The sequence below is a fragment of the Giraffa tippelskirchi genome, chromosome 3 (assembly GCF_054371585.1).
Source record: "Giraffa tippelskirchi isolate mGirTip1 chromosome 3, T2T-mGirTip1v1.2.pri, whole genome shotgun sequence".
Taxonomy (NCBI): domain Eukaryota; kingdom Metazoa; phylum Chordata; class Mammalia; order Artiodactyla; family Giraffidae; genus Giraffa; species Giraffa tippelskirchi.
The window spans coordinates 34,043,348-34,060,802 of record NC_137277.1 but is presented as its reverse complement, the minus strand read 5'-3'; the positions used below and the strand labels follow the sequence as shown (position 1 = coordinate 34,060,802).

Here is a 17,455-nt window from a genome sequence, read left to right as displayed (position 1 = left end):
TTCAAATCCAGTCCGCCCAGAGGTGTGCTCCGAGGGCCGGGACTGTGTCAAACAAATGCATTGCTGTTTCCCTGGTCCCCGGTATGCAGGCAGTCAATAGATGTTTGATGAATGAATGAAGACTCAGTTCAAAGTACTGTTAGAAGTCAGTCCAGTTATACTACCAGTGGCTGATTTTAAAAATGAGTAAGTGCATATATGTGTGTATAGATAAAAAGATACGCAGAAGACAGAAACAAAAAAGGGCCATGGAGAGCAGAAAGTGAAATTCAAAGTGTTGGTTGTTCAGTTGTGTCCAGCTCTTTGTGACCCCATGGACTATAGCCCGCCAGGCTCCTCTGTCCATGGGATTCTCCAGGCAAGAATACTAAAGTGGGTTGCTATGCCCTACTCCAGGGGATCTTCCTGACCCAGGGATTGAACCCACATCTCCTGCATTGCAGGGAGATTCTTTACCCCCTGAACCACCCATATGGAGAGCAGAGAGAGCACCAATTCCCCTCACAGACTACGAAGCACAAATCAAGCCAGCTGCCCAATCCCAAAAGAGCCCAGAACATACACAGGTGGGTCACAGGAAAGCAATTACAAATGACCCGTAAGGAAGAAAAGATGCTCCTTCTTAGTCAAAATTGGAGAAGTGCAGTCTAAGACACTTTTTTTTTTTCCAATGGCTGCTAAAGAGAAAAGGCAAGTCTGCAGAGAAAAATATGTATGAAATCAACCCAGAAACGGGCATCATGAGATCCCAGAGACCCAGAACAAACAACGCAGCTGATTTTCCAGTCCTTAAGTGGAGGCTTTTGTGAGATACCCCACGTCCTTCTAATAAAGGTCTTTTTTTTTCCATAAACTGTTCGGGTGGGCTTCTATTTCTATACATGACAGTCTCTGCCCACCTACAATCCCCAAATGGCACTGCCCTGTAACAACCAACGCCAGCCCCAGGGCCATTAGATCCACACCTGGAACCTCCTTCTGTGACCAGGCTGAACTGTGATGTCTTAAGGTGCCCTCAAGTAGGACTTCCATAATCTCTCCAGGGGGGGAAAAAAAAGTCACACCATTCAGCTATTCAGAATCTTCTCTACCCACAAACTGGTATTTTCCACTCAAACATCATCTTTTTGCTTTGTTTTCTGAGAAGCTCAACGTCTATGAACCCCCCTTGGTCTGCTTCGCTAATGCAGATTTAGAAGACTTTCCAGTAAAAGGTGTGACTTTACATTTTATAAATAATGCTCAGAACCACTGAGAGTGTTGCTTTTCACAAGCCGGAGGAAACTGTCAGAAAGAGCTCTGGTTATTTTGGGAAAAAGGAATCAGCAATCGTCTCCGTGAGGTGTAGCCATGAAGACACTTCCAAAGCCTCTGGGCTCCTGGGAATGGTGGGCCAGCCCCCAAGGCACAAACGGCCCCAAAGCACCTTCAGGTGCATGGTCCTTATCATGAACCAACACTGCACAACAGGTATAGAAATTCTGGGAGAAATGAACTCTTCTCAAACATCAAGAAAGGGCATTCAGGGTAGAGAGGATGACACAAACAGAATGAGGAAGAAATGGGCAGAGTTGAATGAAACAAGATTCCTCAGGAAATTGCACGAGCAGGTTAAAACACACACACACCAAAAAAACCCCTCTCTGCAAAGAAGCCTTAAAAGGCACATCTAGTTATTGTTATTTAGTCACTGAATCGTGTCCGGCTCTGTGCAACCGTGTGGACTGTAGCCCGCCAGGCTTCTCTGTCCGTGGGATTCTCAAGGCAAGAATGCTGGTGTGGGTTGCCACGCCGTCCTCCAAGGGATCTTCCAGACCCAGGGATCGAACCCGTGTCTCCTGCATTGGAGGTAGATTCGCTACTGTTGAGCCACCAGGGGAGCTTCCTCATCCAATTAGGGAGATGCTAAAATGCTGGGGAAAGGGGCAGCCTCCGCCAACTTTAGAGCATCTGAGCATCACCTGGAGGGCTGGTTAAGCCCCAGATCGCAGGGCCACCCCAGAGGGTCTGATTCAGGGGGGAGGCCTGAGACTGCGTTTCTAACAAATTCCCAGGTGATGCTGATGCTGCGGGTCCGGGGACCCCACTTTGAGAACCACAGACGTAGACTAAGTCAAGGAAGAACAGAGTCCTCTGCCACAGTTCACATCCTGTCAACAGGGGTTGCAGATAAAGCTGTGGGAAAAAAACAAACCAACCAAAAAACCTGTTTTGAAAAGTACAGCAATCAAACCAACCCACGAATTACTTCTGACTTGAAAGCATCCATTGCTTACCCTTTTCCCCCAAACAAGTATGTTGCTGAAAACCGCAACAAATAGTGTAGTTGGCCTGAGAGATTCAGAGGAAGAAAAAGTGAGCCTCACTGCGAAGATGTTCTGAAAGCAAAGAAGAAATCTGTCAGGATCACAGATGTTCAGGTTGTCGTGGAAGCCTCTTAAGGATTTCCACTCCATCCTTAAAGCCTGCTAGTTAAGGTGGCTTTGCATTTGCACATCTGGTGGGGGAGGGGGTGGGGTTTCCCTGGTGGCTCAGTGGTAAAGAATCTGCCTACCAATGCAGGAGACATGGGTTTGATCCCTGGGTTGGGAAGATCCCCTAGAAGAGGAAACAGCAACCCACTCCAGTCTTCCTGCCTGAGAAATCCCATAGACAGAGGAGCCTGATGTGCTGCAGTCCCTGGGGTCGCAGAGTCGGACACAACTGAGCATGCAATAGGAATTAATGCTTCCTATTCATCAAAGAGTTGAGCCAGCTGGGTGGGATATTGTATCCAAAAGTGCTGTGTGCTCCTTGGCCCCTTCTATCCTGCTTCTGAAGGCTGCCCTGCTCTGTCCAATCTGTACCTTTTTCTGCAGCGTCTCCCCCATCAGCACATGTGAATTTTATACAGCAGCAGCTGAAAGCAACTCAAGTCTTTATCTGAAGCAGGGGAGGAGGGGGGAGGAACAGAGGGAGCGGGAGGAGGGAGAAAAGGGGGAGGAGGGGACGGGGTCCTTGACTCCTGCCTAGCACACACCTCCTTCCATGGCACAGATCATGGGGCCTGGCATTCTTGAATGCTCCTTGCACCATACAAACAAGACAGGCCCTGTTCAAGCTCCAGTTGTGCATCTCAGCCCCGGAAGGCTCCCTGGAACACAAGACCACCTCTGCACAGGAACCGAGGAAGGCGGGATGTTATGCCAGGATGGACGCATAGATAGGCAATAACCACAGCCAGCAGGAGAGCAGTGTCTCATTTGACAGGAATGTCCAGGAGGCCCACTAGGGGCAAGGCCCAGCCCATGATCTGTCCAAGCACAGCAAGATCCTTCAGTGGAGGCTCCCAGAGCCCACGCCCAGCCCAGCACCCCACTCCTGGAGAGCACGGGCAAACAACACTCATCCCGCTCGACTAACTTCTCAGCCTATTCTCCTCCCACGCCTCCTGGAAGAGCATTGCCTACTCTGGAGTTCAACTTGGACTGAAACAACAAAAAGCTGTTCCCCAACTCCAAGATCTTCCTCCAGTGATGAGGGTCTGATCGCCGGGAGCCATGGCAACTCTCCATACAGAGGCACATCCCCAAATTTCAGGATGAACACAATGGTTCGGCGATTCCTGGTTGCATAGGATTTCAGATCTGGAAGGGACCTTCAGGGGTCTACTTAGGCAGGAAAGAGAATGGGCTGCAACCCACGAGGAAAGTCTCCTTCAATGATCTCATCTCCACCAGGAAGCGCTCACGAAGTCCTTTGCATTGTGTTCGCCCACACCGCCCCTGCAAGGAGCGGTCCAAGTGCATAATTGGAGATGGGCACAGAGGAGGCACTGAACAAACACTTGTGGCTTGATAACCAATCCACGTGGTCCTGGCCCACTTGCTCATCAGATATAAGCTATGGATAATTTCCATTTCTGCCAAGAATCCCACTGACTCCAAGGGACCTAAACCTTTAAAGAGCACTGATGGCTATCTGTGTCCAGACTGCCCCTCTTCCTGCTGCAGCCACATGCTCCCACCTTATCTCCCCCAACATACACACATGGGCCTTACGGAAGACCCCGAAGGCAATGTTTCCTGCACTAACATGTCAGGTGCGCACAAAAGCTCCAGGTATAAGAAAGAGTGTGGGATGAGTCTGACAGTTCCTTGTGGAAGGGAACCAGTCAGTCCTTTCTCTCCAGATTCTTTAATCTCTTGCCTGGTCCTCTTTCATAATCTCTGATTTCCAACTGTGCTTATAGCTTCCTAACTTTATGTCTAATACCAGTTCTCCCGTGCAATTCTCAATGTAAATCCATGAGGCTACGTCCAAACGTAGGTCAAAGCTCAAGCCCACACAAGCACTGGACACATAAGATGCTTGAAGGAAGCAGACTCTCGAGTCGAAGAAAAATCAGGAGTGATGGCGACCTGCTTAGATCCACCCAGTTGTGTTCAGGCAGGAAGGTGAGTTGAAAATCCTCATGAATTTTCAAAAGGAGACAAGTATCTGGGTGCTTATGAAAAACCTCCCAATTGTTCAATGTTGGCACTTCATTCAATATCTTTGATGGTGGTACATACAGAATGAAATGCTTCTGTGGACAGCCTCTGGCCTCAAGACAACCCACTGTGAGACATCAAGTCTACCTGAATCTCTGCAGGACAGCTCACCTGGATGGAGGTGAGGTTCTGACCTTGTCTTGCCACCCTCCACCACACCCAGAGGCACTACGACACCACTGCCCTAGAAATGGAGTCATCATAGATCTGTACTTCCTTGAAGGCAAGGATGGTGTTCATTCTGTCTAGAGGTCAGAGTGCTACACAGAATGGGAAAATGAAAATAGAAGCCCCAAATTCTTTGACTTAGTTGCAGCTAGAAACAAAGTTGAAACTAGAGCCCATGGGTCTTGTTTTCTTTTTTTTTTTTAATGACAAAAACACAAAGATTCAAAAAAAAAAAATTTTTTTTTTTTGAGCTATTGACTCAAAAGCTTTGAAATTATAAGACCTACCACCACATCCTGTCCCGAGGATAACTGTAAAGACTAGAAATAGCCTCAAGTTCACTACCCTGACAACACATAAGAATATAGACACTAGCCAGGTGAAGGGCCTTTCCTGGTAGGTTTACACTCATTTGGTACCCTGTCACTATAAAACTGAGTTTTCTTCAAGTAGCTTTTCCATGAGATTCTACTTTAATTATAATAGTTTATATTTATATAATCTTCAACCTTGGGACTACAATGCATGTTTACTTGTTTGAACAAAACTGTATATTCTTATTGAATTTCCAAAAGAGAAAATCGGATTTAAACTGACTCTGCAGGACTTTCCTGGTGGCCCAGTGGATAATAATTTGGCCGCCAATGCAGGGGACATGGATTTGACCCCTGGTCTGGGGAGATCTCGTATGCCATGGAGTGGCTAGGCCTATGTGCCGCAACTACTGAGTCCATATGCTGCAACTACAGAAGCCCTTGTGCCTAGAACTCTATGCTCCAACACAAGAGAAACAATGAGAATGAGAAGCCCACGTGTGCAACTAAAGAGTCAACCCCCTACTTGTTGCAATAGAGAAAAGCTCTCACGGCAACCAAGACCCAGCACAGCCAAAAATATATCAATTTATTTAAAAAAAAACACAAGTACATAAATAAATACATTGACTCCCCAGGTTCAGAATATCTGATCCACTGGCCATGCTGTCATCAATCTGGTTGTCACCTTACAAGTCAAAAAGAGGCGGTGACTACGAGAAAACACTTAAAAATATACAGTAGAAATTTTCACGCTTTCCAAATAATGGATTCCAAGTCAGTAGGTCGGCATCAGGACTGGTGTATTGATATTTCTAGACAGATTCCCTCTGTGCTTCTGCGTCTGCCAAAGTCTGGGAATCAGGCAGAGGGAACGTCCAACTGGGGCATCTAAGGACTTGTTTTGGAAGGACACAAGGAAAGTTACCAACTCACCCACTCCCCAATACACCTGTTTTTATTGTGATACAGCTCACAGACCATGAAACTCACTCTCTAAAAGCATACCTCACAGGGGCTTTTAGTGTATTCACAGAGATGTTCAACCACCATGACTATCTAATGTTAGAACATTTTCATCACCTCCAAAAGACACCCATGAGAAGTCACCCCTTCCCCCTTAGAAGCCACACATCTATTTCCTGGGTCTATGGATTTGCCTGTTCTAAGCATTTCATATAAATGGAATCATATTAAGACATGGCTTTTCGTGTCTGGCTTCTTTCACTTAGCTTGACAGTCAAGGTTTACCCATGCATAGGGCATATACTCAATGGTACTGCATCCCTTTTACGGCTGAATAATTTACCAGTGCAGGGATAAGACCAGATTTTTGGGGGGGGATATTAATTTCTTGTTTGTTTTCGGCCACACCATATGGCTTGTGGGACCTTAGTTCTCTGATCAGAGATTCAATCTGGGCCCTCAGCGGTAAGAGTGCAGAGTACTGATCACTGGACTGCCAGGGAATTCCCAGACCACATTTTATTTGTTCACTCATCTGTTGATGGACATTTGGGTTGCTTCTGGCCATTATAAATAATGCTGCTATGAACATTCATGTATAAGTTTTTGTGTGGACATGTTTTCAGCCCTCTTGGATAGGTATCTAGGCATGGAATTGCTGGGTCATATGTCACACATTCTTTTTTATTTCCTACCTGAACCATTTGCTGCTAATTGGTGGCTCCACCTAACATCCAATAAGTCATCGTCTTCAAAGTAACACTAGCAAACTATAAAATTCTTCCTGACTCCTTTGTCTTGATTTTTATGGGACTTCAACTTACTGGCAGTGTGAATGACTATCTAACCCACTTGGCATTTGCCAAAATTCTAAGAGATTACCGGTATGAAAAACTGCTGAGAAATAAGATGTGTTGTGTAATAGTGTTACATTAACATTACAAATTAAAATGAATTCTTGGAAAGGAAAAAACGCAATCCCCACAGAAATAGATTAATAGTAAGATTTACAGTCTTGATCAACAGCCTTTACCTAACCAGTCAATCCTAAAGGAAATCAAGTCTGAATATTCATTGGAAGGACTGATGCTAAAGCTCCAATACTTTGCCCACCTGATGTGAAAAGCTGACTTATTGGAGAAGACCCTGACTGGGAAAGATTGAAGGCAGGAGGAAAAGAGGGAGGCAGAGAATGAGATGGTTAGATAGCATCCCCAACTCAATGGACATGAACTTGAGCAAACTCCAGGAGACGGTGGAGGACAGGGAAGCCGAGTGTGCTGCAGTCCATGGGGTCACGGAGGCAGACACGACTGAGCGACTGAACAATAGCAACAACTCTTCCATTAAGACGGGGTCCATTAAAGAAAAATTATACAGCCCAAATAAAAAACATGAAAACACACACACAACTAATTCAATCAACTGAATGTGCCAAATAAAAGCATCTTTTTAATCTCACATTTGTTCAACATAGATGGATAGATGAAAACAGACTAATGTTTTCGGGTGCAGAAGTTTCTTTGGGCAACTTTTATTAACTGAGAATTATCAGAGTTGCTCTCTCTGGGGAGTTAGAAAAGTACCCAATTATTTGTAACAAAGAAAAGCTCAAAGAATGCTTTTAAAAAGTGTTCTACTGGAAAACTGATCTGGAAACTCACATTAGCTCCTGGTGTAATAAAGTTAAGTGGGAATCTACTCATTTAAAGAAAAATTAAAACCAGAAATCAAGAAAAGTGCCGACTATTTGGCAAATGAATCCAAAAGCTCAAATCCTGGTTTAATCCTCCAAGCTGGGCTTGCAAACATAATAAAACATTTATACATATGAATTCTTTGTCAAAAGAGCTTAAAAACAATTCCCAGCTCTCCTGGGTTTCAGTTGACGCTCTCAAAAGAGAGTGGCATTTCTCTTAAAAATAAAAGTTATTTCAGATTGTTTTTCTACAAATCCATGAACTCAGCCGTCCTTTTTGCAAATTAAGTCACCGCTGCCTATGATCATTCTCTTGGATACTGAGGCAAAGAGGAAAAGACTACAAGACAGAGGATGTGGGCATAGGTTGGCCAGGTAACTATGACCAAGTCCCTTTACCCCATGGGGGACCCCCTTCCTCATGTGTAAAATGAATGGGCTCTATTTGTTAGGCTGGGGAATCTCAAACGTTTTCTTTTAAAGGTCGGAGAGTAAATATTTTTGGTTTTGTGAGCTATATGGACCATACTCAACTTTGCCATCTCCAGGTAATAACAGCCTTAGGCAATAAGACAATAAGAAAGCACAGCTGTGTTCCAGTAAAACTTTAACAAAAAAAGCTGCAAGCTGTACAAGCCCTGTAGATTGCCTGGACAAGCCCTGTACAAGCTGTACAAGGGCTATTGATTGCTAACCACTGTGTCCAATGATTTGGAAGGATCCCCCTAGGATGACTGTGGAGTAAAAGTCATTGGTCACCAAAAGACTAAACAATCAAGTCATCCAGGTCTGACAGTGGAGAGATGGGTAATGCTGCAAGGGCCTCCAGGTTGGGATTGACATGGGGCTCTTCCTCACATTTCCATTAACTGTCTCCTCTTATTGTGGTTAGAACCTCACCCATGCTCCACTGACTATCCGCCTTGGGCTTAGCAGAAGCACCACTCCATGGGGGTGGAATGAAGCTTTCCAAGAGGCTGCTGGGGGACAGGTGATACAACCCCAAAGTTGGGGGGAGGGTCAGAAATAGCTCTTCCAAGTGGAGAGGGATGGCCCATGGGGAACAGAAGCTAAGAAGAAGGTGAGCAGATAAAACCTCTTGCTCTCCTGTGGACTACTCAAAGGCAGGGCTCCTCTCTGCAAAGCTTCCAGAGACATGAACATACCTGCTGAGTGACCAGTTCACTGTCAGTTCAATGTCAAGGCTAGCCAGCATCACATGGGGCATCTTCTTTTGTCTCTCTTCCCCATCTCACCTAGCCTCACCACTTTGGGCTTGAAAGTGAAAAGTGTTAGCTGCTCAGTCGTGTCCGACTCTTTGTGAACCCATGGTCTGTCCATGGGGCTCTCCAGGCAAGAATTTTGGAGTGGGTAGCTATTCCCTTCTCCAGGGGATCTTCCCAACCCAGGGATCAAACCCAGGTCTCTTGCATTGCAGACAGATTCTTAACCATCTGAGCTACGAGGGAAGCCAGCATCACAGGGCATCTTCTTTTGCCTCCCTTCCCCTTCCTACCATCCTCACTGCTTTGGGCTTATATCTCCTAAGTAAGGTGTTAACACTTAATCCTTGCCTCAGGCTCTGCTTTCTAGAGAAATAGGGCTAAGGAGCCTCCTGCCCAAAAGATCTTCTTTCTTTAGAAATGAAAGACAACAGAAGAGTGTAACTATCAGATTTAGAGTATAAAGAAATAAGAAGTAAAATACTGACATACACTAAGCAAAACTAATCTTGGCCTTCATCGTGTGCATGAGTGCTAAGTCACTTCAGTTGTGTCCAACTCTTTGTGACCCCTTGGACCATAGCCCACCAGGTTCCTCTGTCCATGGGATTTTCCTGGCAAGAATACTAGAGTGGGTTATCATGCCTACCTCCAAGGGATGGATCTTCCTGACCCAGGGATTGAACCTGGGTCTCCTGCACTGCAGTCAAATTCTTTACTGCTGAGCCACTCGGGAAGCCCTTGGCCTTCATTACTGGCTGGAAATAACCCCTTCAAAATCCAAATGGTAAAATATATCCCACACAATATCTAAAAAGTCAGCATCTCTCCAAAAAGAAGACCTGAATACCTATGACTGTATCACTGTGAAGTGATTAAACATGCATATCTGGCCTTCCAGTTATACACGGAACAAAACAGCTTTGTGCTATATTTCTTGAAATGCAACTATCTGTTATGCAAATAAGAGGTCTCCCTTCACACTAGTTTAGATTCTTGAACAGGCTAGTTATTAACAGGTCAAAATCCAGAAATTAAACACAACCCTCATTTTTGGCAACTGAGTCAACTCTGGGTGGAATGGAGCACTTTCCAGAACAGCGTAGCATGAACAACTTCCTGATACCAGGACCTCCAGGGTTCCTGGGCCTGAGCCCAGGACCACCCAGCTTGACAAAATGCTCTTGGGAGCCATAAACTGTGAGAAGATGAGGGGAGATGGGGGCTTCCCTAAGTCTCATGCTCTGATGGTCTTGCTGAGTTTGGTGGTGGTTTAGTCACTAAGTTGTGCCCAACTCTTGCAACCCCATGGACTGTAGCCTGCCAGGCTCTTCCGTCCATAGGACTTCCCAGGTAAGAACACTGGAATGGGCTGCCATGCCTTCCTCCAGGGGATCTTTCCAACCCAGGTATCAACCTGGGTTTCCTGCATTGCAGGCAGATTCTTTACCAAATGAGCCACCAGGAAAACCCAAGTTTAAGCTGAGTTTGTTTATATGAAAACAAGAGCATTAACTTACCCATCAAAAGTTAGCCATCTGGCCCAATGCCATTTATTAAATAGTTTGTGCTTTCTCTAAGGATTTAAAATATCCCTCCACTATAAATCTGATCTGTACTTCAGTCTGTCTTGACAATCTTTTCTCCTTTGCCTTTCATGACATTGCCTGCTCAAGGATGCCTCCCATCTCTGACAATTCTTTCCAAGCCCCCTCTGTCCCTCCCTTAAGCACGGTTCTTCAGGGCTCTCTTTCTCCTGGAGGCTTGCCCTGGGGAGAACTCCTGATTTCAGTTCTTTGCTGATGAAATGCAAATTCGGGGCTGCACCCATGCTTGGGCAGGTTGGTCCCAGAAAAACAAGATCAGGCCAAAGGGCAATTAGGGGTGAAATCCATCCTGTTCTCTGCCCGCCATGCTGTGCACCCATAAGACTCCCCAGAGTCGCATCTTCAGCCCAGATGACCTGAGTCATGACCCATCCAGCCAACATACGCTGGCCGTCTCTCCCTGAATGTTCCCCGGGAACTGCACGCTTAACAGGGCTTCATTTTCTTTCTTCCAAGGCCATTTCTCCCTTGAGTCCCTTGTTCTCACCACACGGCACACAAGACAGAAAAGGAACCGTTCTACCTTCCTGGACCTGCCACATCCCGCCTGACATATCCTACCTCCTCTTCTCCGGCCACAGCTGCTACTGTGGAGCTGACTTGATTACTTCTAATCGAGTCTGCCAGGTCTCTGCTCACCGTCCTCTGACCCCTCTGCAGCACAAGCAAGCCTTCCACAACATTCCGAGATGTCAAGCCAGCACTCTGAATCCTTCCATGCCCACAGGGCAAAGTCCCAACTCCTCCTCACCCAGAGGAAGTCTTTAGTGAATCAGACTCTCAAGTCTCTCTCTCTCTCTGTTCCTCACTCGCTCCAAAACATCAGCCTTCCCCCAGCTGACACCACAGCTAGGAACACCTAAGTCAAGTACCCTCATCCTTTCAAAGACTGGTCTGATGCCCAGATGAAGCTGGTGCCCTTCAACGAGCCCTCAGATTTCCATGCTAACACCCGCAACACTTATTAGTTTCTGGGCTTCTCTGCCTTCATCACATCTTCCATCTTTGAAGGCGAAGACAGCCTCTGCTCTGATTTTGTATCCCCACAGCCCAGCATAGCGCAGCAGCCGGCCCTGTGACAGTTCCCAGGCAGAAAAAGCCTAAATGGATTTGAAAATAAGCAGATTAGCCAGAGCAAAGCAATACAAATGTAAATTGGGCTTTAAACTCCTTATGTTTGTACTGGTGTAAAAACAGGGACAGCATGTCTATTGTACCCCAGCACTCCCTGGGAAAGAAGTGATTAGGGATTACAGGGACTAGGAGAGCTTGGAGCAAAGGAAGACAGACGGGAAGAAGAGGGAAATGGCTCATGGCAGCTGAGCACAGGAGCTCTGCTTCCCTGGCAGTGGTGCCTGGCTCTGGCCTGAGTCACATGCCGGCAGAGATTCAAGAGTTGGGGCAGAAAGGTGGGTGAAGCTGGTTTGGCCGTGAGGAGACACAAATGTCTCCAGGAGTCAGGGGGTCAGATAAATGTAGGTGTGAGAAGACCAAGAGGCTGCTTTCAGTACCTTCCTGCAGAAAAGGAAGTCCGATTCAAAACTTTATCAAGCAGTCCAGCAGCCAGACAAAACAGGGCTGAGGTCCCAGAGAGAATTAGAAACACATCTGGTCTTCCTACTTCCTTAAAACTAAAGAGCACAACTTTTAACATGACCCTGAGGGTCCGCACGATCCCTCCAAACATGGCTAATGTTGTCATCATGCTTCCCATCTCAGCTGAAGGGTACCTCCTCCTCCAGGAAGCTTCCCCTGACTTCCCAGGGTCTCTCTGGGACATGCTCTCAAAACACCATGGACTCCTCCCCTTCACAACCCTGCTCACAATTGTAATCAAATATCGATTCATTTAAAATCTGCTTCTGGGAGTTCCCTGGCAGTTGGGGGAACTCGGGGCTTTCACTGCTGGGGCCCGGGTTCAATCCCCTGGTCAGGGAATTAAGATCCTGCAAGTTGCATAGCAAAAAAATAAAAAAAAATTAAATAAAATATGTTACTACTATAAGAAGATTAGCATTTTGATAGTGAAAGCTGTTTTTTATTCTTATATCCTAGCATTCAACACTCTGCTTGGAACATATATGAGGCCCAATACATGCTTGTTGCATGAACAATTCAATTAACCACACAAATGAAGAATGAATTAAACAATGAATGAATAAAACTGGCATGTGTCTAGTGCATTGCAGGATGTTTTTCAGCATCCCTGGCCTCTACTCACTGGACGCCAGGACATTCCCCAGTTGGAACAATCAAAATACTTTCCAGACTTGCTCTCTGGGGAACAAAATTGTCCCTATTTTTCCTGAATTGTTGAGTAGGTTAAATAAAATTATTTATGGCTAATTTAACACATTTTGACACATAATATGTACATAATAAATGTAATTATTGGATTACTGCAAGCATTTGGGAGAGAGTGGGGAGGGGTGAGCAGGGCAGGTCATACTGGGAATGACAGAGAGCCAGAGAGGTGTCACCAGTCAGTGTGGCCTGTGGGCCAATATACGTTATGTCATCATACAACTTGGGAACTACTTAGCTAAGATCAGTTTTTATATTTTTAAAGCCTATTTCATGACATGCAAGTTATCGAAAATTCACATTTCAGGGTCTAAGTAAAGTTTTATCAGAACACAGCTGGCCCCATGGGTTTACCACCATCTATGGCTGCTTTCACATGACAGTGGTAGTTGAGTAGCTGTGACATTGATTCCATGGGCCTCAGAGCCTAAAATATCTACCACCTGGACCATTAGAGAAAAAGTGTTTGGCCCCCGGTCTAGAATCTCTTGCGACCACTATATTCCAGGACCCAGTGGCATGACATCTGGGCTTCAGAAAAGAGCTGTCTGCCCTGCCTGGTAATGTAAAATTGGACCTAACTACCCCTCTAATAAAGGGAGGGCTAGTTGAATGAAGGAGAGCATATATCAGCAGTGGATTGTTTGTTACACGGTTGTTTTTTAAAAATGAGTTGAGATTTTTAGAAAGAGACTTTTACCCTGCTGCCCCTTTGCAACAGGAGCTAATTCAGGACAAGGATGGAGCCAAATTCTTGATGATCTCAGGGTCATATGGTTCAATTTCTATATTTTACAGATGGGGAACTGCATATAAACACACTCTCCTCCGAAACTTCAAAGTCTGATAACAGTACAAAGCTGCTCACATGTTTAGTTTGAGGAAGACTCTTTCCGATTAGAATGGTCAGAAGGAGTTCCACTTCCCTTTTCCTAGAAACCCTGGTTAAATCTTCAACTAGAACACCCCCTTGAGTGGAAGACCAGGTTGCCAGGGGATGTAAACAAACCAACCACCCCAAGTGGCAGTTTTCAGCTGCTTTCTCTGTTGCTCCCTTGAAACAGCAGCTGGCTTTCTCTCACCAGGTCCCGACTGCAGGTTCATAAACATAAACCGTATCCATGGTCCTGTCAGGTGGGAAGAGGTTGTTGTAAGTCAGGTAGGCACAGATGAGGGAAGTGAGGTGTCAACAGGTGGATTCAGGTAAGATTTCACATTCTGCCTTGGCACAGATTCCCACCAAATCTAATTTTCTGGGTTTCCATCCTCTCTGTTTTCTTGTAGCAACTGCCCTGGGGTTAAGAGACAGAGCTGATGGCTGGCTTTGCTCTGCCTGGCCCAAGATGACAACCTATACATTGCTCTGCCCACATTGTTATATAGCTCCTACCACTTCTCCTTCTATGACCCTTCTTGCAGGTCACTCTACAGCAATGGGCTGGGATCCTGGAGACATTTTGAAGGCTCAAGATGCCCACAATTAATGAGACAAAGAGATGTGATCGTAACTCAGCTCAGAAATGCACGTGGACCTCTCTCTTACTGGTTAGAATAAACCCATAAGTAGCCCCAACCTTTTCCAAAGAACATTCTAAGAAACACCAGCCAGTGAGATACTTCAGGGAAGAGAGCCACGTTGTGATGAAATCAGGAAAACCCCACTCTTGTAACCCCTGTTTAGGTATCAATCAGCACATTCCAAGCTCCCAGAAATCATGCAGTGGCTTAACCTGTTTAATTTGATTTAAACCAGCTGTGGACCACAGATCCTTACAAGATCCCAGTTTGGAAAATACAGTCTCAGACCATGAGGTTGGGTTCCATAAAGATGCTGGATTCCCCCCAAAGATGACCCCCCAACCTTGAAGGACAGCCTTCCCCACCCCGGTTTGACCTCCTGCCACCCAGTCCTGGGGGAAGGAAAGATTTGCCGGCAGCTTCTGAGGAAGAGTTCGAAGGAAAGGTCTAAAGCCCAGGAGGTGGAGCAGAGAGGTGCCCCTCCAGACAGACACGACCCCGGGGGCTGCTGTAGGACACTGCCCAGAGCAAGACTCACCATTGGTGGCCGTGTTGACATAGTAGCGCCGGCCCTGAGGGGACAAGTAGCTTTGCCAGCCTGGTGGAAGGATGACGGTCTGGTTTTCCTCTCCCGGCGGAGGGGGGACCATTCCAGGCTTCTGTGGAGGAGGAAAGAGAAGGTCACACACATGTGGCATTTTTGCAACTGTCTCTCAACCGGGAAGTGAGAGGCAGATGAAGTCTCCCTAGAATGGCTTGACGCTGGTTGGGGTGGGGAGTGGGGTGGTGGCCTACAGGCCTCCCTGGAGGATGCAACAGGCTGCAGGTGTGATTATGAGGGATACCTGAGCATGAGGGGTGAGGAGCCCTTAAGATTTTCAGGACCACCACAGAAGGGACAGATCCCCCCGGAGGATAGCGGGTGGAGATGCTGCTCAATGAACATGGCTGGGGTTTCTCTCCTGGGCCCCTGGGAAACCACTCACAGGGGTGCTGCATCTGCCTGAGGTTGGCGTGGGGGGGTCACTGGAATCTGAAACTCTCCGGGACCACCAAATACAGCAGCAGACAAGCCCAGGGACTGCTGTGGGAACTGACCAGAAGTCATTAACACATGTTTCGGCAGACTGAGATGTTAAACCTTCCATAATAACACATAGAAGATATAGCTGGGTTTTTCCTAGTCAAATGTCTAAATGGCAAAGAGAACTGAGAAGCTGAGTTGAAACGGGCTTCTTCCTTTCCATAGTATGCACTAATGTGCAGTTTAATTCTTCTAACTAAGCATGACAGTGAAGTGAAGTTGCTTAGTCGTGTCTGACTCTTTGCGACCCCATGGACTGTAGCCTAACAGGCTCCTCTGTCCATGGGATTTTCTAGGCAAGAGTACTGGAGTGGGTTGCCATTTCCTTCTCCAGGGATCTTCCCCACCCAGGTCTCCCACATCATAGGCAGACGCTTTTACCATCTGAGCTACCAGGGAAGCCAAGCATGACAGTATTTTTCTTTAAAAAAATAAATAAATAAATAAAAAATGCCAGAGAAAAAGTACATAACAGAAAAACAAGATAACGACACAAAGGCTAAACAGAGGTGATTTGTAGGTGGGATTATGAGGAATTTTTATCTTTTCTTTTTGCTTATCTTTCCCATCTAAATTTTTGTTAATACACACACACCAAAAAAGTTGTGAGCTAAATAAAGAACATTGAAAAATAAGGAAAGAGGGTTCAAGTTAGCCCCTCAGACAATTGCTATTCCTTATGAAGAAAGTAAATTGACTAAAATCAGAATTCCAGCCACATGAGGAGAGGTATGGTGAATTTCTCAGCAAAGCTGGGTCCTGTTCAGAAATATTAAAACTTATCAGCTTTTAAGTGCCCTCAGAATCCTCCAGCCATACCCGAAGAGGCAGGTTCTGGTCACTGATGACCACTGTTTGGGAAAATAAGAGATTGAAATTGAGCACTAGAGACCACTCATTTCCCAGACTGCTCTCAGCTTCTCTGAAGCTGCAAAGCCTCATGCTTCAGCTTCCTGCGGTGCCCTGCACACCCTCAGCGGGATGGGATCAATCACAGTTGCTCCTGGGACTTGGGGTAAACACAGCCTCCCCATGTCCCTCCATGGAGCAGTGGTGTAAGTTTCATTACAAATGTTCACAGTTTAGTTAAAAGCCTTCCCCTATGCCCTGGTGGCTTCCGACTCCCACACCTGTTAGCTCACAGCACCTCTGACTCTGTGTGGAAGACTGGCTTCTAGAAGAACTACCCAGGGCTGGACAGCCACCAGGAGGCCTCCTCCCCAGCAGAAAATGTCCACGGAGCCCAAGCACACAGCTGTGCATGTTTACCTGGGTGTCCAGACACTGCTCCAGCCCCTCCCAGATTGGTAAGTGGTCAAAACACATGCAAATCCTATTATGAGTATTGGCGTTTTGTGTATAAAATATCCCACCTGCAGGAGATGGACATTTTGGCTGAGTGGAGGTGGGAGTAAAAAAAGAGGAGGAAGGTCAGAGGGTTGGCTGAGGAGAGAAACATTCTTTTGTGGGGGGACCACACCATGTAGCACGCGAGATCTTAGTTCCCTGACCAGGGATTGAACCCACACCCACTGCATTGAAAGCACGGAGTCTTGAAAACTGGACCACAAGGGAAGTCCCAAGAGAGAAACCTTCTAGAACTAGGTTGCTTCTGCTTGACCCCAGGTAACTTATAGAATCCATGAAGGAAAAGCCAGACTGAAGCTTGTCTAAATAACCTGGTGAAACAATGAGAGATTGTTAAGAGGTATCAGAGATGGAGGTCATCAGAAATACATTGCAGAGGAGAGATGGACCCAGAAGCACAGTGAAAACCAGTCCTCTGGTCTCTGGCTCACTCCATCCTGACTCAGCCTCTTAGCAGCCACGTGACCTGGGGAAATGACTCAACCAGCTGTCTGTTGGCACATCGGTGAAATAGAGGGTGACGATATTAGCCCAGTTGTGGAAGATGCCATGGAAATTAATAGCACACTAGCCACCAAGGACAGTGCCTATCACCAGCTGTGCTCAATAAATGGGGGTTCCCAGAGGAAAGGGGAGCCATTCGATGCTGAGCAAGACCAAGCTTCACAGAGC

General features: G+C 46.3%; 1 protein-coding gene across 17 annotated transcripts in view; it reads right to left on the bottom strand.

The window, feature by feature from the left end:
• The window catches only part of GAS7 (growth arrest specific 7), a 203,031-nt gene that overhangs the window by 68,056 nt on the left and 117,520 nt on the right, over nucleotides 1-17,455 (bottom strand). For all 17 annotated transcript variants that reach the window (XM_081578304.1, XM_081578310.1, XM_081578313.1 and 14 more), the window contains one exon: nucleotides 14,870-14,990. In XM_081578304.1, coding sequence (XP_081434430.1) covers nucleotides 14,870-14,990 — 121 coding nt within the window. The remainder of the gene's footprint in view (nucleotides 1-14,869; nucleotides 14,991-17,455) is intronic.